General features: G+C 40.8%; 3 protein-coding genes across 4 annotated transcripts; 1 reads left to right on the top strand and 2 right to left on the bottom strand.

Moving 5' to 3' along the window:
• Positions 1-269: 269 nt before the first annotated feature.
• On the top strand, positions 270-9,773 carry LOC306712920 (MAGUK p55 subfamily member 3-like; the record flags this gene model as incomplete). The annotated part of the gene is made up of 19 exons (XM_079182397.1): positions 270-306; positions 1,799-1,917; positions 2,117-2,194; positions 2,340-2,420; positions 2,899-3,036; positions 3,664-3,745; positions 4,100-4,185; positions 4,309-4,383; positions 4,633-4,829; positions 4,957-5,021; positions 5,640-5,657; positions 5,914-5,955; positions 7,454-7,519; positions 7,740-7,898; positions 7,992-8,072; positions 8,507-8,600; positions 8,693-8,801; positions 9,323-9,442; positions 9,597-9,773. 19 exons carry the CDS (start codon positions 270-272, stop codon positions 9,771-9,773), a joined length of 1,824 nt encoding a protein of 607 aa, XP_079038523.1.
• A 430-nt stretch (positions 9,774-10,203) lies between these two features.
• On the bottom strand, positions 10,204-14,367 carry psmc5 (proteasome 26S subunit, ATPase 5). Its single transcript, XM_079183064.1, has 12 exons — positions 14,313-14,367; positions 13,348-13,419; positions 13,181-13,250; positions 12,958-13,055; positions 12,815-12,871; positions 12,343-12,573; positions 11,773-11,899; positions 11,485-11,675; positions 10,837-10,935; positions 10,638-10,748; positions 10,473-10,559; positions 10,204-10,364 (listed from the first exon to the last, which is right to left on the bottom strand). Exons 1-12 carry the CDS (start codon positions 14,334-14,336, stop codon positions 10,311-10,313), a joined length of 1,221 nt encoding a protein of 406 aa, XP_079039190.1. The 5' UTR covers positions 14,337-14,367; the 3' UTR covers positions 10,204-10,310.
• A 605-nt stretch (positions 14,368-14,972) lies between these two features.
• Positions 14,973-23,366, bottom strand: smarcd2 (SWI/SNF related BAF chromatin remodeling complex subunit D2). 2 transcript variants are annotated; one of them, XM_079183315.1, is made up of 13 exons: positions 22,810-23,366; positions 21,484-21,680; positions 20,085-20,127; positions 19,847-19,981; positions 19,488-19,607; positions 18,716-18,811; positions 18,249-18,350; positions 17,980-18,141; positions 17,655-17,752; positions 17,294-17,429; positions 17,044-17,166; positions 16,303-16,404; positions 14,973-16,185 (listed from the first exon to the last, which is right to left on the bottom strand). In XM_079183315.1, exons 1-13 carry the CDS (start codon positions 22,948-22,950, stop codon positions 16,132-16,134), a joined length of 1,509 nt encoding a protein of 502 aa, XP_079039441.1. In that variant the 5' UTR covers positions 22,951-23,366; the 3' UTR covers positions 14,973-16,131. The 2 variants fall into 2 exon arrangements, with proteins under 2 accessions (XP_079039441.1, XP_079039442.1); XM_079183316.1 differs by having other exon boundaries at positions 19,859-19,981.
• Positions 23,367-24,040: the final 674 nt, after the last annotated feature.

The raw sequence follows: 24,040 nt of genomic DNA, 5'->3' as shown, positions 1-24,040 counted from the left end.
TTTTTTGTTGCATGGAGATTAGTATCTTTAAGAACCAAAGTTCTCAGAATAAAACCTCAATTCTGAGAAATCTTAAATTGAATCTCCTTTTCTTTTAAATGCACATCTAAGAGTCACATTGTGTTTTTGTTTTTTCCCGTTCCTAGCTGTCTGGGATTTTCCGCCTTGGCCTTACACGAGGAACAGAAGGAGCCAGTGGAGAGAATTCACCTGCTTTGTTTTCTCTCCCTCCCTCTTGTCCCCCTCGCTTCACCCTCCTGCCTCTCTGAATGACTAAAGCCATGCCCATCGTGTCTACAAGCACAGGTACAGCCAGACATATGCTCAAGCTACGTGTTCATTCTCTCTGATACCGTGTGTGTTTGTGTGTGTCTGTATCTTGTATCTGTGTCACGTGGGTTTCACCGCTATCCCCGCCCCTTTAGGAGACCAGCGGCAGGTCCTGAGTCCAGTAACTCTAATGGGAGAAGTGAACAATAACACAAGATATGACAGATTATTTTGCTAAATTCTAGACCCACTTTTTTAACAAGCCACATAACTTCTGAATATTTTGACAATAATGTGGCATTTTTCATTGTGTGAGACTTTTCTCTTGTCTCAGCAACACGATCTCGCGAGATCTGGCAACTAACGTTCGCGAACGCCCGAGCTAACTCTTTGTAAATATTTAATGTTGGCAAAAGAAAATATGAATACATTATGCAAATATAACCCAATCTGCTTTCACTCGTCCACACGATGTTCACGGCACTTCCAAACTGTCATTATGTGAAAGTGTCCCCCGGGGCAAATCAAGTTGAGTATCCCTGAACTCCAAGAAACACTTAAGAACACTGAGGTTGATTGCTTCATAAATTAACTTCACATAAATTGAATCTAACGTCTAATCCAAATGTTCCCACCCTGCTGACTTGAATTTGCCCGAAGGGATCTGCAATCTCAGGTTTCCTACCAGGCGCCCTGTGAGCTCGTAATGAGAGCTCAACAGGCTGCACCTGCAGCTGGTCGAGCATCAATTACTGGGGCTTAAACTGAGAGAATATTTTAAGAATGCCTTTATTGGAAACTGTATTACAAGCTAAAAAAAAAGAAGCTTGAAGGTTATCACATGTGTTCATGGCAAAAGATATCCTCCCAGACTTCACAATGGAGCTCGGGATGCATGCCGGGCTTATTTGGATCTACCCAAACTGCAAACCGACATTAAATGATTTAGTGTTTACTTCAACTTTGGGCCAATACATGTTCAAACTGATTGGAAAGAAAATGTGATAATGCTATGCTTTTATGTTATTTCTGTAATGCTAATGCATTTCTGATGATAGAAAAGCTTCTATTATCAGTATTAACAATTACTCATGATAGAAAAATGGGTGACTAATACTATGCACTGATCAGACTTTTTTTAACTCGTTATCTATAACCTGTACCTGCGCTTTGGGTTTGTACCGCTGTGTAATTGATAAGCTGTATGCCTCACTGTGTGGAAGTGCCGGGGATCATTATTGTACGTGTAAGGCAGGCTGGACTTAAACATGACTTTCCTAACTTTGTAAAAGAAAATGGAACACAGATATAAATAAATGAACATAAATTACAATTCAAATGTAAACCTCTTTTAATGCAGCAAGAAATTGTTCAAAACTTAAAATGACAGTCTATAATGTATATAGTATAAATTAATTGAATTGATTGTCACCGATGCCCAATCCAGTTATTTGGGTCAGTATTGGCCCGATATCCGTATCGGTGCATCCCGCATTGAGACATAACTCCTGTTTGCTATGATTCTTAGGGCTGCATGAGACCCTGGCCCTGCTCACCTCTCAGCTCCATCCTGACGCCAACCACAAAGAGGACCTGGTCTTCCTCAAAGATGTCTTCAGTGAGAAAAGCCTCGGCTACCTCATGAAGGTACAGCAGATATGTCTCCGTAGAAGGGACTTCAAACCATGTTTGACTGACGGATATCTTGTCGCATTAAAAACCATTCTGAAGAAAACCAGAACTTACGAATACTTATCTCTCTCTAGATATACAATGGTAGAAATTACAGACTTTTTTGTTTTCTTTGTGTGTTTTTGTGCGTATCTGTATGTCTTGTACATCCCAGATTCATGACAAACTGAAGCAATATGAGAAACACAGCCCGACTCCAGTTCTACACAGCGCCACCTGTCTGGCAGACGATGTAGGTGCAATCTTTCCTCAACGTTTCTAAGCCAAACTAAACCTGAATATTGGAATTAAATACCAAGTATAAGTAAACACTTATTGTAATTTTCTAAAGTAAATGTAATTCATTCGAGCAGTGATTTTCTGATTAAAATCGTCAGCTGGCAGAAGAGCTTCAGAACGGGCCGCTGGAGGACGATGAGAGAGAACTGCTTCTCCTTCTGAGCACTCCCCACCTCAAGGTACACACACACACACACACACACACACACACACACACACACACACACACACACACACACACACACACACACACACACACTTTGTGTCTTTCCTCACACTTACACTAACTAACAAATGCTCAACAGTGTTTCTCTGATCTGTCTGTTTCTCTGTGCTTTCGCCCTGAGCTGCTCTGATTTTCCTCTAAATTGATCATCTGTTACATAACAGCAGCGTCAGAGCTGTCTGCACCCCCAGACACAGACAAGAAATCCTAATTACTCTATCAAGTGATTATGTTCAATCTATTGGCTTTCTGGAGAGTGGGGAGAAATGACACTTGTGGAAAAGGAACGCACATTTGCAAAAGAAGCTAGCGGAGGACATGTTTGTCATCCTTTTTCTTAGTTAACTTCCTGCCTGACTGACTTTCTTTATATTGTCATTCAGGCCCTTAAATCCATCTGTGCATTTGTGGATGCGTATCGTTTCGTACAGGCGATGCTGTCAGCCCACGACACAGTTGCCCAAAAGAACTTTGACCCGGTGCTGCCGCCGCTGCCGGAGGATCTGGACGACGACCTGGAGGAAGAGTCGGTCAAGATCGTCCGCCTGGTGAAGAACAAAGAGCCGCTGGTGAGAGCCGCCCTCACACCTGAGGACATGAGAAAATAAGAGCTCCTCTTTCCCTCAACAGTGTTCTTGTGCCCTCAAGTGTGTTTTTTTTTTTAACTTTGAGGCTTTAGAGAACCCCAGGGTGTGTCTGTGTGATGCTGTAAAGAAAATCCATCTAGCTTTTTTCCCCTCTACTTGTTGTGCTAAGCTAAGCTAACCATATCCTGTCTGTAGCGTCATATTGAGTGAACAGAGATGAAGGTAGTATCTTCTCTAAAGTGAAGCAAAAATGAATTACTTGAAGTGCACCCCGTAAAAATCATGTTTGTGATGATGCAGTCCAGCAGTAAGAAATTATACTGCATGATTACAAGCATATCAAGAGCATGAAGCAACAGGAACCATCTTTTTTTCATGGCAGCCAGCCGAGCTAAAGAACAAAGCAGGGAGGGGTTCTTTATGGTATCAAAATCTCCAGTCTCAAATAGGTTTGGCATTTGCTCTAACAGGTTATTGATCTTTCCAGCAAAGCCACCATCCTGCACACGAGGAGCCATCTTTTCGCTGTCTTAACGGAGGGTTGTATCAGCTTCAGTGAACTGAAGATGAGACACCATATGTCAGATTCATTGTGCCTTTTCCCACAAGGGAGCGACCATCCGGCGAGACGAGGTGACAGGAGCTGTGATCGTGGCCAGAATCATGAGGGGAGGGGCAGCTGACCGCAGTGGTGAGACAAACCGCGGTCGCACAACATGCGTCACAATGCAAATGTCAGTTGTGTTGTTTTATTTTCTCTGAACAAACAAAACTTCCTATCCAACAAGACTTCCTTATCGCTACTGAAATGCTGACAGAGAAGTGAGATTATGTTGTCAACAGAGATCAAATCCTTGGGATTAGTTCCACAAGATTGCATATTTTGAGATGACAAACGAGGGTGGACATGTTTTCAATTTAATGCCAATGAAAAATTGTTTCTTATTCATATCTGAGTCTCAAAAACTACTACTGGGATTTTCTTCTAGGCTTTTTTTTTTTCAGTCGACTTGTTTTGTGTGTGTGTTGTGTTTAATGTTTCCAGGCCTGGTGCATGTCGGGGATGAGCTTCGAGAGGTCAATGGAAACCTGATAACCCACAAAAGGCCAGATGAAATTAGTCAGATTCTGGTAAAGGACAAAAAAAAAAGAAGCTTTTTGTCATATTATCATATACTAGTTCAGATACTGTGTGATGATTCACTGATGATTACTGCGGATACGTGATGACGCTGCTCTGATGTGTTTGATCAGTCCCAGTCACAAGGCTCCATCACACTGAAAATCATTCCAGCTGTGGAAGAAGAAGACAAAGTGAAGGAAAGCAGGGTGAGGACTCTTGAATCTGCAACATTCAACCTAAATAAATAAACAACCAGTTTGATTTAGAAAGACTCAACAACCGGGTACTCCTTCACCAAAAACTGGGGAAAGTGTGTATTTAATTGATGGCTTGATGTTTTTATAATCTTCTCATCTAACTCACAAAAAGAACACAAATATCAGCGTAATGTCCCGAGGTATCAAACTATTCCTTTAAAGTTACCGTTGCTAACAGAGTGTTCCTGCTTCTAAAAGGTCTACCTTCGGGCTTTGTTCAGCTACACGCCCTATGAGGACAAAGCCACGCCGTGCCAAGAGGCGGGACTTCCATTTAAGAGGGGGGACATTCTTCAGGTAGTTAGCCAGGAGGACGCCACCTGGTGGCAGGCCAAGAGGATTGGTGACTGTAACCTGCGTGCTGCCCTCATCCCCTCTACACAGTTCCAGGAGAGGTAGTGAGCATCAGCTCTGCTAACAAATATATACAGTTTAGAGCCACTGTGTGTTGGAGTTTGAAAAAAAAAGGTTGCCTTTTTTTCGGATCAAAAGTAAATCTTTCCCTCTCTTTTATTTTCCCAGGCGTCTGCGATACAGGATGAAAATGGGTTCTTTTCCTGCCCCTATGTCCTCCAAAGCTCCTACATGTAAGCCTAATTCGCTTTTGCAAAAATTGTCACCCATCACCTACATGGTAAATATAAATGTACAAGAAGCTTAGATCTACGGACTAAGCTATAGCAGAAGGTCAAATCTAATCTAGCCCGGGAGCTGATGAAATAGAGATGATGAATAGAGAACAGGGGACCTGAGGTTAATCTTTATATTTAAAAAATGCTATCTTTTTGTTTTATTTCCTAATCATTTTAAAAGTAAAATGAAACAGAGTGGTTTGAAAAGCAACGGACGGTTGTTAAGTAATTTCTTTGTTGTATGTACTCTATCAGCATACCAGCTAAAGTCCCTACCTCTCACTGAGCTTAGAAATAACAATGTTTAATTATAATAGTGTGTTGTAAAGGTGTTGCTCTGTTTGAACTGAATGACACGGTCGGGAGGAGTACATAAGGAAAAGTACATAAGTGGGTGAAAGATTTTTATATGTAGATACTGTTTAGATATGACATTTGCAAGACAAAGAAAAAGTACTTTAAGATTACAGTGTGTACGAGGAGCAGAGCAGTAGTAAAACATAGTATAGCAGTTATAATATTCTGTCTCTTAATAGTGATGCTTTGTGTTATTCCTTGCATTGCTAACCTCAGATGATCGTACTGAGAGAGGTAAGTGGACAAACATTCACGTGAGAAAAAAAACGCCCAACCTTACATTGACTACATGTTGTTATGGTCAGAATAGAACCCCACCTTATATTATGCTGCACTTTTCCCTCCACAATTTACCCCTTTTTTACCTTTTACAGTTGCCTTCATACATGTAGTTACTGCACTTGAACCTGCTGTGTTGTGACGTTAAAGTACCTTCAACATCAACCTCTCCTCCCTCTTACCTCTTCTCTTCCTGCATGCCATCCTGCAGAAGACTGTGACAGTGAGGGTGCTCTGAATGGAAAGGACATAGGTGAGGAGGCACAATTAATGAGTTTATATAATCACTGCAACATCACATTTGTGCTCAATCTGTGTGCAAATCCATCCCTCTCTTTAGAACAGGGGTTCTCAAAGTGTTGATGATTCAGGGAGCCAGCATATGACTGAGAGCTGCACAGGAAAAGATATATACATACATTTATACATCTTTTCCATCTCACGTCATCAACTCATAGTATAGCATGTCAATTAAACGTCATAGTATAGCATGTTGAAATAAGTCTTACAATAGTCATAGTATAGCATGCTGAAAAAAGTCATAAAGAAGTCTTAGTATAGAATCCGCAAAACAATAATGAAAAAGGCATAGAATATTTTTAAAAAATGTATAAAAAATCATATTGAATGTCAAAATAAGTCATCATATAGTACGTTGAAAACAAGTCATAAAAAGGTCAGTGGGTAGGATGTAAAACATGTTATTACAAAGTCATAGTTTAGTATTTCTAAAAAAATTCATAGTGAAGTCATAGTTTAGAAAGTCACACTATAGTATATCAGAAAGTCAGAAATAGTATGCCATTAAAAGAAAATATAGAATAGGATGTTGTAAAAGTTGCCATAAAAGATATACTACACTCTCATAAAAAAAGGTTAGCAAAATATGATAAGAATATGAATAAAAATGTCATTAAAGTCATAGTATTGAATTCCAAAAATCATGTTGTAGTTTGTTTAATGTCTTTTTTAGTTTAGAGTGATAATCTGGCCAAGTATTTATAACGGGTGCGCTTGATTGCTTCTCGCGGATTGGTTGACTAGACCGGCTGCCGCTCCAATCAGGCTCCTTCCGAAGCCAACCAGGAAGTGAGATGGGCATCTGGGAACCAATCTCACGCCGGGAATCACCCATCCTACTTGGCATAGATCAAAAACACACCAAAAAGCTTACTGGCATGCTATACTACGACGTTTTAATGGCATATTTATTATGAAGAAAATCATAAAAATGCCATACGAAATATGGTTCAATATATCACAAAAAATGTAATTAAAGTCATGGTACAGCACGCTATAAAAAGTCATTTAAAAATGAATAGTAAGTAAGCCATAAACATATTGATGCACAATTATGTGACAACTGTAGAGGTTAAAAACAGCTGGACTTCTGCTTTCACAGTCAGTTTTTTTCTGTATTGCTTAACGTGTCAGGATTGATAGGTGGGAGTGTGTGTGTGTACCTTCTTGTCCTTGCTTTCGAAGCTCATCACTTTGTGTGGACATTTTATCCTGGCGGGCTTCTTGTGCAGTTACGCTACAGCCACAGAGCTTCTCAGTGTCTTTGTGGCACCTCATGGCACCTTGTTTATCTCACTGTGCTTCACAAATGGCCTCTCCTCACACTCCATGCTAAAGGTGTTCCGTTTGTGTTTGGTGAAGAGGTAGACGCAGCGTGCATGGCTTCCGAGCTTCTATTCTTGTCGGTGAGATATAAGCTGGTTGAATAAATGGTCTAATATGAGCTGTAGTTTCTCCCAAGAGTAAGGCAGCGCCTGCCTTCTGTGGCCATGCGCTCTCATGGGATTATTACTCAGGTACTCTTACGGATTTCTCATGGTGTCTGTGTTGTGTGATGTATGGCACAAGATTTAAATTGTAATCAGAGAGAGAAATACTGAATTGAAATTGATGCCATTTTCAGTTTGAAATCTTGACATTAAACAGCAAAGTGTGATTGGCAATACACTTTGAAAGAATTTGAGTATATGGATCTCTGTCCATTCTACATTTGTATTTTCATTTCTTTGACCACAGCTAGTCTGCGTAGAAATTTCCGCCTCAGGAAAGATCGCCACAATTCACCAGGAGAAGCGCAAACTCCAGAGGCCAATCACACAGAGTTCCTGATTTATGAAGAAGTAACACAATATCTGCCCCGGCCTGGTGAAAGGCCTCGTCTTATAGTACTGATAGGTAAGTTCTGCCACATGTTTTCTGAGTGACGTCCTACGTTCCACGTGATTATATTGTATTACTGTCGATTTATTCTGTTATTGTGGATCCCAGGTTCCCTGGGAGCTCGGATCACTGAGGTCAAACAGAAGGTGATTGCTGAAAATCCTCAACGTTATGGTTTGGCTGTGCCTCGTAAGTCTCTTTGCCTTTTAAATAGTTCCTTGGTTAAGATGCTGTGTTTTCCCCCCTGAGTACCTGTAATATAGGATTTAAATATTGAATCCACTCTTTCAGACATTGTCATCCCTCGATGTCTTAATCCAAAATGAATTAGCTACAGTGAGAGAGGGATCGGATATTTTGTTTATCACTGCTGCAAACAGCTCATGAGTAAAAATGTAATAAATGTTCTGCATTGGAGTTGACAACATTCACATTCATTTTGCAAAGCACTTGACTGGTTAGACATTGGTGCGTGGGTATGACGTCATCATGACTCATGCCTCACTTTAGTGTGTTCCCTTATTATGAAGTATCTACCCCCCCCCCAAAAAAAACATACAAAGGTCCAGTTATGATTGTTTATTTATGTCTTCCTGCTGTCTGTTTAAACATGTGACCTGAAGATACGACTCGAATCAGGAAGTGTTATGAGAGAGAAGGAGTGGAGTACCACTTCATCACCAAAGCAGTTTTCGATGCCGACATACAGAGTGGCAAGTGAGTGTCGGACGCCGGGTACTTCATCTAAACCAATTGATTGCAACAAATGGTTTATATAATTAAGTCCTGATCGTCTTGTATTTTTGCAGATTTATTGAATATGGGGAGTATAAAGATAATCTGTATGGCACCAGTTTGGATTCCATTCACGGGATTTTGGATCAAAACAAGGTCTGCCTCGTGGATGTGCAACCAGAGGTTAGTATCTAAGCTGACCTGCAGTGCTGTCAACCAAATACATTTCAAATTACAATTGCATCACCTGGCAAGTACCTGTACTTTAAATTCAATAAATATGCACGGACCTGTGCAGACCGTCAGATGACGAGGATTTAAAACCAGTGACACAAATGGAATATTTCTTATGTCTAGTGTCCCCGACACTATTTTATCTGCATATGACAGTTAAATGAGTTGTTTCGATTTTACGTTACACACTTGAAGAATGACCAAGTCTGGATTCCGATAACAATGCAGAGCATTGAATTTACAGTGAACTGAGGGCTGCTTTCAGACTCAACGCTCTTATGTCCACTGATTCATCTTCCCCACTTGTTAAATTGTGCTTTTACAAGGAATTTAAGGCGTTAACTTAGTTCTACATTACATGTTGAATAGGACGCCATATATAGTGCAAACAGAAGACAAAATGTAACATCTACTGCAGAGTGTTACCATGGTCTTTTGTGAAGTACTATGTTCTTTACCTCCACATTCAGGCACTGAAGACTCTACGTACTCTTGAGTTCAAACCATATGTCATCTTTGTAAGGCCTCGCATCGATGACAGTCAAAGGAAATCACTTGACTCCTCTTCCTCGCTCAGCTCAGTCCTCACGGTGAGTTGCTTTAAACTTGAATACTTGACTAATGGGACTACTTCATCATTAAAAGTCCAAACGCAGCCTTTTCTGTTCACCTCCTGACAGTGAATAACATACTGCAGGCTTTGCACAATAAATGTGTACCTGTGTTCTCCTTCCTGATGACTAGGACGACCTGCAGGAAATGAAACAGTCGGCTGAGAGGATGGACGAGTGCTACAGCTCCTGGGTGGACTACGTCTTGGTGAAGGAGGACCCGGTCAGTGCCTTAGCTGAGCTCCGGGTCGTACTGGAGCGGGTGCAGACGGAGCGTCAGTGGGTGCCTGTGTCCTGGGTGAGGAGCTAGACTTCTTAACTGAGCTGGACTGGTTCAAGTTGGATCCGTGGACCCATAGCATGTGGAGGACAGATTAGACTGAGTGTTGGCGTCGTCTAGTGTTTACTGCCCGTACAGGTTTGTGATAGTTGGCCGAGTCAGTCGCTACAATTTCATCAATCTGAACATCAAGCAAGCCATCGCCAGATATATGCACTCAGTAAGAACTCTACTGTGCAGCTATAATGTGAAGTGCCATATCAACCATTTACAAAAGATTATTGTACTGTGGAATAATAAATCTGCAGACCATCTTCTTACAGAGACTGTACTTCTGTTACTTAACTTTTGGCTTTGACAAAAGTCTGTATTAAAAAAGACAAATGTGTTGAATCCATCTGTTGGCACTGCTGTTTGAAGATAACGAATTCCTGAGAAATAAAAGCCATACACCATCCAGTATTTGGGGAAACCATTTACTCTAGAATGACAATTATAAACCAAACCATAAACAAAAGAAGGAAAATATACATGTGTTCGCATTGTGACCAGACTACAGAAGGCCTTCTACTTCCACAGCTTCTTGATCGACATGTTCTTCTCACTGTCTTTCTGCATCACCTGGTGAAGAGGACACGGAGCAGTATTAATAGGCAGGTAGAAACAAGTAGGCACATTCAAAATAAGAGGTGAGATGAGATACTCTGTACAAGAGAATGTTACACAAACCTTTGCCACGGCCATCTCAAAGTCCTCCTGGGTGACATGAACTCTCCTTTCTCTCAGAGCGTACATCCCTGCCTCTGTGCAAACACCCTAAAAAATACACAAGAAAATTAAGTGAAAGGCCTTTATTTACCACCTACTGCTACCATTTAGTGGGCATATTCTCACCTTAACCTCAGCACCAGAGGCTCCAGGCATCAGCTCTGCAATCTTCCTCAGATGAATGCCTCGTGTCAGGTTCATCTTCCTGGAATGGATCTTCAAGATGTCCAGACGGGCCTAATTGTGCAGAATTAAGATATGCTCAAAACAAAACCGCCCACAGCATTTATGAGTTTGTGTATAAATACACTGTGCAAGTGACTACCTCTTCATTTGGAGGAGGGAACTCGATCTTCCTGTCGATCCTGCCAGGCCTGAGCAGAGCCGAGTCCAATATGTCAATGCGGTTGGTGGCCATGATGACCTGAGAGAAGGAAATTAAAAACATAACATGAATGCATATTCATTTATTTTATTTCTGGCACATCCATCATGGGATTGCATATAAAGACCTTGTGAAAAAATACTATCTAAAAAAAATAATATCTACAGATTATCTTGGTAAAGAGCTTCTTTTTCTCCTCCAGGCTTTGAGCAACATGCATATGGATATTAGTACAGCTGAAAGCATTTAAATATCAGTATATAAACATTTATATAAATGGCTTATAACACTAATGAAGTTGTGAAAGATAAGGAATTTTTAAGTGTTAATTGAAATATTTTCCAACAACTTTGTGAAACATCCATAACTGAATGCTAGAATATAAACAGATGAATGAAGATGTACTGATAAAATGCATCTTCATATGATACGTTTTTTTAAATTTTAAATACCAACTGACAACACTTACAACTATTTTATATATACTGTAACAGAGGGAAGGGCTGCCCTATATAAAAGCACATTAAGAGTCAGTAAATGCATGAAAAGTGACCTGATTGAGCTACATCCTGTTTGTGTGTGCGCTACCTTGATGTTCTTGGTGGCCTCGAAACCGTCCAGCTGATTGAGCAGCTCCAGCATTGTCCTCTGCACCTCACTGTCGCCGCCTGAGCCGCCCTCCAGGCGAGACGACCCGATGGAGTCGATCTCGTCCATGAAGATGATGGAAGGAGCGTGTTCTCTGGCCATGACGAACAGCTCACGCACCATACGGGCACCTGCCGCAAGAGGTTATACATTCAGATAGTTTTTTAAAAAATGAACCGACAATGGAAAATAATTTGATAAAAGTGCTGAGAAGAGACAGAGTCTCACCCTCTCCAATGAACTTCTGGACCAGCTCAGAGCCGGACACCCTGATGAAGGTACAGTCAGTGTGGTGGGCCACAGCTCTGGCCAGCAGGGTCTTCCCTGTACCCGGGGGGCCGTACAGCAGCACGCCCTGCACACATTCAAAACAGACATCAGAACCAACTGCACACTGACACACGGATACAACGTGACCAGAGTTGTTGTGTGGTCAAAACAAGACATCTGAAAACATCCCCTCGGGCTTTAAGGTGGTGTGATGAGCATTGTTTCAGTGTTTGTGTCTTACAGACCACATAACCAATCGAGAAGATAATCAGTATATTAATCCATAGAGGAAATTATAATTTGTTGCAGCCCTACACGTCACCATTCTCGCGTAAGATCTTTGCATCTCCAAGTAAACTAAACACTTTTTTAGGTGGTTGGAAACCTAATCTCAAAATGATGATGATGATTTTTTTTTGTTTAAAGCTTAAGTTTAAACAATACACAGAGTGGCTGTAGACGCTTGCTTATCTAAAAGGCCATGGTTTGTGCTCTTGTGCACTATTAGCGCTCTCCTCAATCACTCACCTTAGGCTGTGCAATGCCTAAAGCCTCAAACAGCTCTGGGTGCTTGACGGGCAGCTCAATCACTTCTTTGATCTCCTTGATCTGCTTGTCCAGGCCACCAATCATTTCATAGGTAGAGTCCGGCACCTTCTCCACCATCATAAGGGACACCAGAGGGTCCACCTTGTTGGGCAGGATCTTGTGCAGGGTGTAGCTATCGTTACGCAGAGCTACGCGGCAATTGGGAGTCACCTGATGCAGAAATTACAATAGGGATGAGATAATAGGAAAGCACACTTCCTGTCTTTATCATCAATGACTGAATGTACAGGGTGGCAAATATGGCTTGTTTGATGTGCTACGGTGGTTACAAATAAAAGGCATAGTGTGTTCAACTGTTCTCTTTTGTTAAAGTTAAGCTAACAGTGCGAAAACAATCCAAGGACTCAAGACTATTTACCATTATTAGGTAAACAACAACTATAATACTTACATCATTGATGTCAATGTTCTTGTCCACATCCACGACAAATTTCCCTTCTGGATGAACCTAAAAAATGAGGAGGAGACATGTTGATTTAAACTGTCCACTAGTACTCAAGATAGTGTGGCACAAAGTACAAGTACACGGCATACCTTAACCAGCACTTTCTTCTTGTCCATGACCCTCACCACTTCCCCTACATAGGACCCCTGCTCTTGTAGTAACTGCAGCTCCTCGCGAAGGAGACGCACTGAGAGACAAAGAGTAAAAATGTTAGAATTCCACCCATGGGGAAATATTATGTCCAGCTTTATGTGATAGAATGAAATACTATTACAAAATATATGGACATTTGCGTGATGACAAACAACGTACCTTTGGCGTTGAGCTCATTTCTCTGTGCCTGCAGACGCCTGAGATTCTGGCTCTTGTCATTTACTGTCAACTGTTGAGAAAACATTGGTTCAGGATTGACAGGCAAGCAGATTGTGCAATACAGTCAAATTAACGGCTGAAAGTTTGCAGATATAATATTTTCGTACCTGCAAATCTTCTATCTTAGACAAGTAGTACTGCCGGAGACCCGAGCCACCTTTACTATCGCCCATCTCCATCTGTCAATGACAATAATCCAACTTTATTTAACTCGTTTTTGGTTAACTGTTTGGTCTGTAAAATGTCAAAAAAAGAAGAGAAAATGGTTCATCATAAGTTTTCTGAGTCCCCAGTATTGTCCAACAGTAGCAAACCTAAAGATATCCAATTCATATTACAAAAATAATCACATTTAAGAAGCTAGAGTTTTTGATGGATAAATGACAATTTACTAAAAAAAAGAATGCCAAATTAACGTTTAATTATCTACGCAAATGTTTTGCGAATCTGTGAACAGCAACTCATGAAGCGGGATAAGTAACGTTAGTGCTAAAATGTTCACTCTGTTAAGGTAATGCTACTTGACAGTGAGATCTAGAAGCTAGAGATAGATAAGTGCAACAATACATTGATAAAATGGGCTAAAAGTTAGCGTTACCCAGGACTACTTGGTAGTTTAAATCTGCTGACTAACATTAGACTTGCTAACGTTAGTGTTAGCTAACTAGCTTAACGAACGCTTGGTGATCCTAAAACTACTAACGTTAGTTATTTATGTTACGTATTTAACATACATCGTACTCTTAACTTAATTACAGAGAACACGGATGCTGACAATCATTCAGAGTAGCTAGCTGAAGCTAGCTGTACGTTCAGTTGACAGCGAGCCTTGGCTAGCCAGTTAATGTTAGCTAGGTTAGCTACAATGAGACAGCAAACCGGCAGAATTCTAACGTTCACATTTATAGTTTCGAATTAAGTAACATTTCACTATTTACAGCAGACTCGCACAGCCATTCCTACTCACAACCACTTTAAAAATACCATTCGACTTAAAAGATAATAGCGACGTCTCTTTGATAATATATTAACAATAAAACCAACAAAACGACAGAAAAAAAAATACACCTACATGGTCAGCTCCGTATACCTCCATCTTGGATTTTTCTGCATCCGCTCGAGGAGAGGCGTATTTCCGGAAGACTTCTTCTTCGGTGATTTCCTTTTCACTGCGCACACCGCCCTCTACAGGCCTTTTTCAAAAACTACACATTATTTTTCAGCCCCGACCGCTTTGCCTTTTGCATCTAAGTTCCCGTTTTCATGACCTTTTAACACGTTTTAACTAACTTAACGTTAAATAATTGAGTTTCAAAGCTTAATTTACTCTTAAAAACACATGTAGCATTAAACAACAAGTTTAATTCAGTGTAAACCTTTGGGCACATCTTTGTTTAGTACCATTTTCACCTTACAAGCTGAAACACAGATCTGTGAAGGGTGTAGGATGTATTTTGGTTGGCCGTTATTTGAGGAGTGGTATACCTGTCTAGGCAGTTAAAGACAGGTAAGGTGAGCCCTACCTGAAAATATGAAAACCACATGAAACCGCTGCTCTCTGAGGAACCTGAGCTCTAGACCCGCCCTAACGTGCACTCATGGCCCAGCCTGTAATTACACAGCTGCGGTTGCACAGTAAAGGATATGAATATAAGTCTACTCCATTATTTAAAAAAATAATACCATTGGCAACCTTGTAATATGCTCTATATCATGAAATCAGAAATATTTGCAAGTATATTTATTGTAAAAAATACTCAAAATGTATAAACGATAAAGGCCTTTGATTGATACACAACATGCAAGCATTTTACAGAGGCTGTACAAAAACATTTCTCAAATTCTAAGTGCCTTCTCCACAAAACAAATTTTGGCACAGCGATACCTCTTAATATAGAATGTTTAAAAACATTTATGAAACCCCCTCATACAAAACCATAACAAAATAGCATTTCAATGAAAAGTCAACCCATGAAACTATAAACTGTTCACAACAATTTGGCGCATTGTTTAGTTGACACTCTACAACTGCATTCCTATTTTGTTAATATCAGTTAAACTTCTTGGGAGGTATTAAACTCCCAGGAAGAACCCTTTAATCTGAACAGCCTGCCACAGTTCATATTCCTGACATTATAACAATAACCCTACAACCCCAATAACAAACAAAAACAGCACGTAAACATCCAAGGAGTACAAAATAAGAGACTCAAATAAAGAGCTAAATCGAGCTTTCTTACACAGTCAAGAAATGTTTCATTTCAAACTAATATATCCACCATGAGAAAAAACAAACAGCACCTAAAATGATTGTTGGCATAAAAAGCTTCTTATTAATTCTCACATCTGAAGAATTCCTATGTTCTGTTTTTTAAAGAACACAATGCATATTTTCTACATAGATTTTTGAAATATAAAATATATATTTTTCTGGTGTACAATGTTTTCAGTACGGATATATTTAGCAGTTGCTCCTTTCTAAAGGTTATGGCTCTCAAATGTAAAGGTAAACAGACACCCTTTTCAAAATCGCACACAATGTGATGGCGAAGACCACCTACACAGCACCGATGCTTAATATTCAAGCATATTGTACCATAAACACAACATATTGCAAAACAAGGCAAAGATTATTTGAAGAGGCTAAAAGTGATAAACAATGCAATGCAAACATATTATTAGGGACATGTTAATATCTTCGGTCCCAGAACTATTATCTTTTATGTATCTCACTTCAACGCTGGTCTATCACACCATGTCACTGAGGATGGGTGTGTGTGAGCATTTAGGCTGCAACATTAGCTTATTGATTTCCCAGCAAATTCAAAAATTCCAATTGAGTAAACATTAACATTTGATTAACCAAATTAAGCTGGCAGCGGAATGTGTCTTTAGGTGAGTCGGATACCCAAAACCTGCTCCAACTCTTGTCTTCTCTGCTGCAACTGAAAAGGGAAAAGAGATAGCGTTAGTGCACATCAAAGCTAATCACAATCTACACCTTACAATAAAGCATCTATCAGACATGTAAGAAGTGCATAGTCGGCCGTGTGATTCCTTACTCTGGAGTAAACGTATCGGCCCACTGCCTCTGGTACCCAGGGAGCCTGGTAGAACTCAGTTCTCCTCTCCTCCTCTGGGTTTCCTGTCACATCCGTCATCAACTGACGAAAAAAAGGGAAATGTATCTTTGAACACGAAGAACCACAATTTCATGGATACAGAAACCTTTCATTCCCAAATTCCCAAATAATGTAAATGGTCATTTCACTTTGGCAGTCAAGACACAGAAGTCTCTCCATTTAATTTGAGCAAACAATGCTGCAAAATACTGTTGTTTTTGCTTCCATTTGACTTTTGAAATCTGTTCTAATGTGTTAATTCCAAAAAATATGTATTTTAAATAGTATTTAGATCATATTTATTAAACATTGGGAAATCTATGCCAGAGTTTTTCCCCCCTTGCAAACATGCTCCAAAAATACTTTGAAATAAAACTGTTCAAATTTAGGAACGAAAACCACTGACTGCACAAAATATATAAGCAAACACAAATGTTATTGGGGCTGTCATTAATATACTGATGATACAACAGTCATACAAGCCTACAGAAGTGGAGAATACAGTGAGATATCTACAGAACAACCTGACTGAAATACATCAACAAATATCTCCTTAAAAAACTACACAGCTAAAGATGTTGTAAGTAGACTTGCAAACATTCAGCAATTGAACAACACCATGTGTAAAGAGACTCCTTTTGGGAAACATTCAGCACATCAGTGATGGGAGCCAATGTTCACCTTCAGATCTCTGGACTGAGACTTGAGCCAGTCCTGGATGAAGTCCTGAGGTTTATTGCTGAAGCTCAGCATAAAGTCTCTCTCGGTCTTCAGCTGGTTGATGTACTCAATCGTCTCGTGGATCTGCAGCGAAAACAACCGGTGCGGTAATTAGTTTACTTTAAAGATAAACTAAACGTACAGACATAGTTTCGCTTTTGTTACTATTCTCCTAAAAGCAAGCGTCTGGTGACTGACTGGTAGGCCTTACCTTCATCTCCAGCGCAGCAATTTCCTGTTGGTTGGTTGTAGAGGACAGGAAACTGTTCATTTGTCCCTTCAGTGGGTCATCCACCTCCACATCGATGTCGTAGCATGCCGTCTTCTTCTGATCTGTGGGGTCCACACTGCAAAACCAAGTTCAAGTCAAGAATGCAGTTGAGGCAAACGTTTAAGAGCATGGTCCGAATTATGAAGCTAAAAAAAAACAATAGTTCATATAAATGCATTACGGTTGCAAATCAAAGCTTATAAGCAAAAACGAAAGTCTCAGAGAAAAAAAAAGAAAAATCAGGATAATAAATGAGATCTGGAGAACACAGAAAGAGGGATAATGATCAACATTGCCCTACCTAATCATGTGATTGATGATGATGGGTTCAGGGTGCTGCAGAAGGCCGGCCAGTTTCATGGGAATCTCAGAGAACCTCATGCGAGGACAGCCGAAGATCTGAACAGATTTGGTTAAAAAAAACGAAGCAATTTTGACACGATGAAGGTAAAGTTTGGTTTTGTTTTGTCTCTCCACAAGCATCGAAACATAAGAAACCCGATATACTACATGCTGCACATTTGAAGTCCTATACAGTCACGGAATGTCAAAGCAACAGTGGGAAATGCCTAAGTGGTCAGCTAGCGTCTTGCTGCCCCCGCGTAGCTTTAGAGCCGTTCCTGTACCTGTCTGAAATAGCGGTTGCAGTTGATGTACTCCTTCTCATGACAATCCTGCAGCTTGTTGTTCTTGATGTAGAGCCACAGGGCTTGCATGATGCTGGCTCGCGTCTGTGTGTGCACACCCAGCAGACGGGCCAACCGTGGGTCCAGTTTGTACTGAGGGGGCTGCGAAGAAGAAGAAGGAGCAAAGAAAGTGGTGGTTGAAAAAAGGCAAGTAAGTCCTCCCATCAAGGGATACGACTGTTAGCAAGGAGGTAACCGAGCAAAGGCACCTGGTGGTCGAGCATGAGAAGGAGGGTGCATTTCACGTTCACGTCGCCGGGCCTTTTGACTTGGAAACCGTCCGTCTCCTGAGTAGTGGGCATTCTGTGCCACTGAAAGAGAAAGTCTGAAGTTTAGATTATTTGTATTAAGTCCAATGAGAGATAAAAACTAAATCTAAGCTGAAATAAATACAGAAAGTGGGACTCATACAAGCAAACGCTCCCACGCGGTAGTGGCACGGTGCCAGTATTTTTAAATGGTGCAATCGTTGGGTATCTATTATTATAGATATTATAATAGATTCGGATTTATTAAATAAACATGGTGGGATGTCTTCAAGATGCAAGAGCTCTTGGATTGACTCCAAAAGCTTTAATGATTCCAGCTGAACTCCCCCTTTTTTGCCGTCTCTGAGCATTTTGGCCTAAAATGTTCTGAGACGGATGCATCCCGTGCCTTTAAGATGATGTCATACCTCCACTAAGTGGTTGTCAGGTCCATAGAGCTCCTTATCGAGCTCGATCACCAGGCTTTTGAAGAAAGATGAGAACTTCCTCTTCTGCTTGCCAGGCTAGGGAACAAAAAGTGCAAAAGAGAGAGAGCGTGTTATCCATCTAACGTCTCCGTATTGTGCTGTGTCAGTCTGTGCAGCCACATTGTTTAGCTCTGACCACATTCGGGGGGGGGGGGGGGGGGGGGGGGGGAAGCACAAAACTGTAGACAACTAGTAAAAGCTGTTGCGCCCCCGCCCTCTCCAAAGCCCCGTTAAAGTCTGTTAGCACAACATGACCCCTCTCCCTCCATCCCTCACATCTCTTTTCTTCTTCTGTTGCTCCGTGCTAAACTCCTACGCATGCCGAAACCAAACGGGTGAAAAGAAAATCCTCCTTCATGTGGCCCCAGATGACACAATGAGTGGAGCTGGAATTGATGGAGGGAGGGGAGGCTTGTCAGATCATGGTATGTAACGGCCGGTGGTTTCAATTCCTTGTTTCAAAAGAGAACATGAGCTTTTGTGTGTGTGTGTGTGCGTGTGTGTGTGTTTGAGGAGTTGAGCGCTGGGAGTGGGGAGAGCTGTAAACACACATCTGGTTGCGTGGTCTGAGCCAAGGACACAGGCCAAACAGAGCTGAATGGCTGAAGTTTTTTTTAGAAACTACATACTGAAATACTTGGGAGTCGGACCACGCTGGGACAATGGAGAAACGGAGCAAAGACGATTCAAACGAAGAAAGGGGTTCACGTACTTCCTCCAGAAGCTTTCCCTCCACTCTCAGCTCCCAGGAGGACACCTTCTCTGCCTCCTCGCCCTCGGGTTTGCTGGGGGTGTACGTGTTGGAAATGTAGATCCTGAGCTTACGTTTTTGCTGCGTCATAGAGATGAACAAGCACATATAATCAGGAACTCCAGTAAAAAAAAAAACTGTTTCTCAAACAAAAATGAACCATGACAAGTTTCAATAAGACACATTTGGAATTTAGACTTTTTTTAAGCTGCGTTTGGTTGAGGACGATAACGTTCAACTTGTGATTCGGTAGCTCTTCGTAAAGCTTGAAAGTTATTTCCGATGATCCTTTTTCAGTATTGTAACATCTGACTACGCACTCTTAATTGTACCATAATGGGCTTCTTGATGGCTTCCTGAATCTCCATGCGCTTCCGGGCGATGGTCTGATCCAGTTTCCTCTCAAACGCCAAGAGATCCATGTAGGCCTGGGACTCTGGGACCAGGTCTCGAATCTAAAGAGCCAACAGCAATGCATGGATAGTAAGGGACGACAGCCAACTGTGAAGAAACTGAATCCATCTAAAGTATGATTGGGGGGGTGAAAAACATTGTTACCCTCTGTGGGAGAACCTTGTCAGCCATCTTGCGTCTTTTTGCTCTAAAAATCCCAAAGAAAATATTATAAACAAGATGATTTCCAAAGCAGTCACCAATAAACAAAGGAATGACACATACAAGATTAACAGAAAGACCTAATTTACTTAATTTGAGTATCAACTATTTTGGAAGACTTCACAGTGCAACAACAAAACCTTGGCCAGTGCTCCCTCTTCATTAACTTCCACCGAATGATCACCTTGGGCTCTGACCCATCATCATCATCATCATCATCATCGCTATTGACTTCATAGAAGTCGTTTTGTTTCTTTAATTAAATCACGCAGTTCCCCCCTCGTGAGGACTAAATTTAATTCCCAAGCTCATTATTAAGAATTTAGATCGCTGCTTCGGGCACAGCGACGCTTCTGAGGATTTGTGTTATGAGATAGAGCTTTAAAGACAAGAGGCTCATTGTGGACGAGCTGTAAATGCAGCCTCACATCACGGATCGCCACATTTATGAGCGTGATATCACTGAGCTGTTTGAAGTCAAAAATATCCACTCGTGTCCGCCGCTTTGGAAGCAAAGACGAGTCATGAGATACTCCGATCCTCGTGTCTGTGTGATCTGCTTTTTACCAGCACAGAGACTTCACAAGCAGTCTGCAGAGAGAGTAACACATCCTGAATGAATGGTGGTGTTGTTATATTGTTAATGAGCCATAACAGGCAAAATTAGCCACCGAATCTTTATGACTATATGACTTCTACGGTGTTATGTAGAGAAATATATATTTACAGTTCAATGATTTTTGTTTTTTACATGAACTATAATTTGCAAAGCATTTCCCACTGGAGGCTGTGTTCATTCAGAACCGTTTAAGTACACAAACGCACTGCTGTAGTAGTTGTCCTGGCTGAGGACAACATTACTAGAAAGGTCCTTAAGGTAATCATGTTTGCTGTGAATGAGGAGGAAAAACACCCATCTTCATCATGAGACGTTCCTCTTTTAAAACGAATGATCCTCATGAACACCTTTCCGGTATCATTACATCAAAAAAAGCTACAAAATAACAATAAGAAGAAGAAATGTAACCTCGTTGACTTTGGCTTTACACCAGTATTTTTGTTTTAGTCAGGCAAAATTTGCAAAACTAGGTTTTGTATCTCTAAGTTATTAAAAGAAGAGTACATGTTGCAGGAAATAAGATGTGCATGAAAGAGTAAGAGTAAAAGGAAATACTTAATTGTTGTTTATTCACTGTTATCGTTGTTTAAAGAAAAAGTTGGAATGAATTGGTACCATTCCCTGATTTGGCCCCAGGCTGTGTTGATCAATTAACCGAGACATTATCCCGTTCCCTCTCTTCTCCTTCTCTCACAAAAACACTCTCACGTCTTCACAGTTTACCCTCGTCTTAGGCCTCCCAGTGCCTCTTGCTGCTGCTGTTGATGCAGATGAAGGAAGCGTTTCCTCGAGGCGTCCATGCTTAGAGGCAACATGCCTTGCCGCATGGGCATGTTCCCACCACCATAAGAAGGACCGGGCAGCTGACCCCCCATTGACCCCATGGGGCCCCCCGCTCTGTTGGATGGCATCCCTGGGCGCTAAAGAAGAAAAAAAAAGCTGAAGCTGATTTCACGTTCAAAATGTTCAATTACTGAAGAACAAGTTTCTTTCTCCAGACCTTTTCTAGTACTCACTACTCTCCTTTTGAAGAAAAGCGTGGTTATTAAAATAAGCTTGCATGTGAATGCTGTAGTTACATTTTGTTCCTGGGTTTATGCTCCCAATGTGATGATTCTGACATCAGATTTAAAGCTAATTGGGTGAAGGAGAGAAATGAGGAACAGCAAAAAGGGAATATTTAGCATAAATGTACAGGACGTGCAGATTCAATAACGTAGAGAACAGCAATTTAAACATAAACAAGTGTTTTATTGTGATGTTTTTTGTGAACGTGCATGTATTATTTTTTCCTGTATGTGTGTATAATGGCTAATTTCTTGATTTTCCAATCTTTATCTTGTCGTATAAATCAGTAATAGTCTGACATACACCACATTTAAGAGACTTATCAACAATGTATGTGAATGGTCTTAACAGTGCTGCTTCCTTTGTTTGGTCCCTCCTTCAACAAAACATCTGAACCCATATGGCTCTAACTAACAAACACGAGACACCTGTAATAATGCATATTAACTCAAGACCACGTGGTGGTAACACTGGGATAATATATGCAGCCTTAGCTCTGACAGATGGTGGTGATGATGAACTTACTTTTGTTTTCGAGCTAACTGACAGGAGGCTGAGGGCAGCCACGTGAGTTTCTCTTTCACACACGCACAACACATTGATTTGTAATACTAATTATACATTAAACGTCCAAATACTGAAGGTAGGGCCTACACAATTATAAATCACTATAAACGCCATATAAAAAAAAAAAAAGTTGCACTTAATTCACTGGTGGCAGTAAGTACAGTACAAAGCACATTCAAATGCGGAAGTAGCGCCCACAGCTTTATATTTAAAAACAAATTCAGAGCTTTTACTTTAATATGTCAAGTCAAAACTGGATATTTCTTTAATGTTTTCATCCAAATGTAGGACTGCATGTACTCTCAAAAGCAGCATACAGTTGAGCCTCAGTGAAGCTAATTTAACAGACTACCCCCCGCCTTCATTAGAGCACATTTCCCCGTTTAGTGAAGAGACATTGAGCAGAAAACCAACCTGGTACTGGGGCGCGTTGTTCATGCTCCGGGGGTATCCCGCTGGAGCCTGCTGCAGACCCGACATCCTCATACCCGCAGCATGCCCCACATTCATGGGGCTCACGTTCAGATTCATGTGCGTGAATCCTCTCGATGCCATCTTCTGGATCCACAAGTGGTTTTAAAAAGTGACGGGAACTTCCGACACAATAATGTCGGTCCACAAAGAAGTCAATGAAGCTACTTAACGAACGTCGCTGGTACAAATGTTAAAGTAACTATAGCTACAGTTACTTTAACGTGAGCTCGGGTTGTGGTTTGACAGCATGCACACAAAAAGCTAGCTAATGTTAGCTCGTTTTCCTACCGTGTCAAGTTCCGGGTTTATTTGCTTCTGGCTACAACTGTTTGTTTTCTGGAGAGCAAAGTGGTGTCTGTTCTGTTTGTCGCCTCCTCTCCTCGTTCCTAAGTCCTAACATCGCTCACTAGCAGCTATTTCAGCAAGGCTGATGTTAACGACTGACTTATGACAAACTGAGTGTCTCTTTAGCAATACCGGGAAGTATTCTTGTTGTAACTGCCTACCTACACGCACACACAAACACACACATGTACATGTACACGCGTACACACACACACGCACAGAATGCAAAATGCTGCATTCGTGGATGTCGGAAATGTTTCCTTACTTCCCCTCGCCTACTCTAACATTTATCCTTTTTTGTGTGAACACATTAAAATGATGTTTAGCCTAATTCAGATACACGTCTAATACACTCGTCCCCTCGTTTTTCCATTGTGTCACTTTGTTTCTACACAAAACTACACATTGAACTGTGGCTGTTAATAGCTACTGATGTATCTATGTGTCAGCAGTTAAACCAGTGGTGGGAGAAAATATTGTACTTCAGTAAATGTGGCAATATATTTAGTGTGGAAATACACTAAACGTCCTGTATTAAACTTGTCACAAGTAAAAGTATTTGCATCAAAATATATACTTAAAGTATAAAAGGTAAAGTGCTCATTATAGAGAATGGCCTATTTCAGAATAATGTATACTATATTACTCATAACTTTTTCTATATAGGTTATTGACTACAAAGCTGGAGCGTAACTATAATAATGCATCATCATTTATGCATTGATCATTCTTTATGTCAATGATTTGCAAAGTAACTAAAGTAGCTGTCATGAATGTAGTGGAGTAAAGACATTATTTCTCTCTGATATCTAGTGCAGTAGAAGTA

Source organism: Pholis gunnellus (assembly GCF_910591455.1).
Source record: "Pholis gunnellus genome assembly, chromosome: 21".
Lineage (NCBI taxonomy): Eukaryota > Metazoa > Chordata > Actinopteri > Perciformes > Pholidae > Pholis > Pholis gunnellus.
The sequence above is the reverse complement of the archived record's forward strand: the minus strand, read 5'-3'. Positions and strand labels throughout refer to the sequence as shown.

Coding starts and splice junctions, on each gene's coding strand:
- psmc5 (XM_079183064.1), bottom strand. CDS start 14,336: ATGGAGGTATACGGAGCTGACCAT. Junction 12,574..12,814: donor AGAACATTGACATCAATGAT/GTAAGTATTATA, acceptor TTTCTGCATCAG/GTGACTCCCAATTGCCGCGT. Junction 10,560..10,637: donor CCTCTGGTGCTGAGGTTAAG/GTGAGAATATGC, acceptor TGTATTTTTTAG/GGTGTTTGCACAGAGGCAGG.
- smarcd2 (XM_079183315.1), bottom strand. CDS start 22,950: ATGGCATCGAGAGGATTCACGCACATGAATCTGAACGTGAGCCCCATG. Junction 17,430..17,654: donor ATCATCAATCACATGATTAG/GTAGGGCAATGT, acceptor TTGGTTTTGCAG/TGTGGACCCCACAGATCAGA. Junction 16,405..17,043: donor CTCAGTCCAGAGATCTGAAG/GTGAACATTGGC, acceptor TTTTTTCGTCAG/TTGATGACGGATGTGACAGG.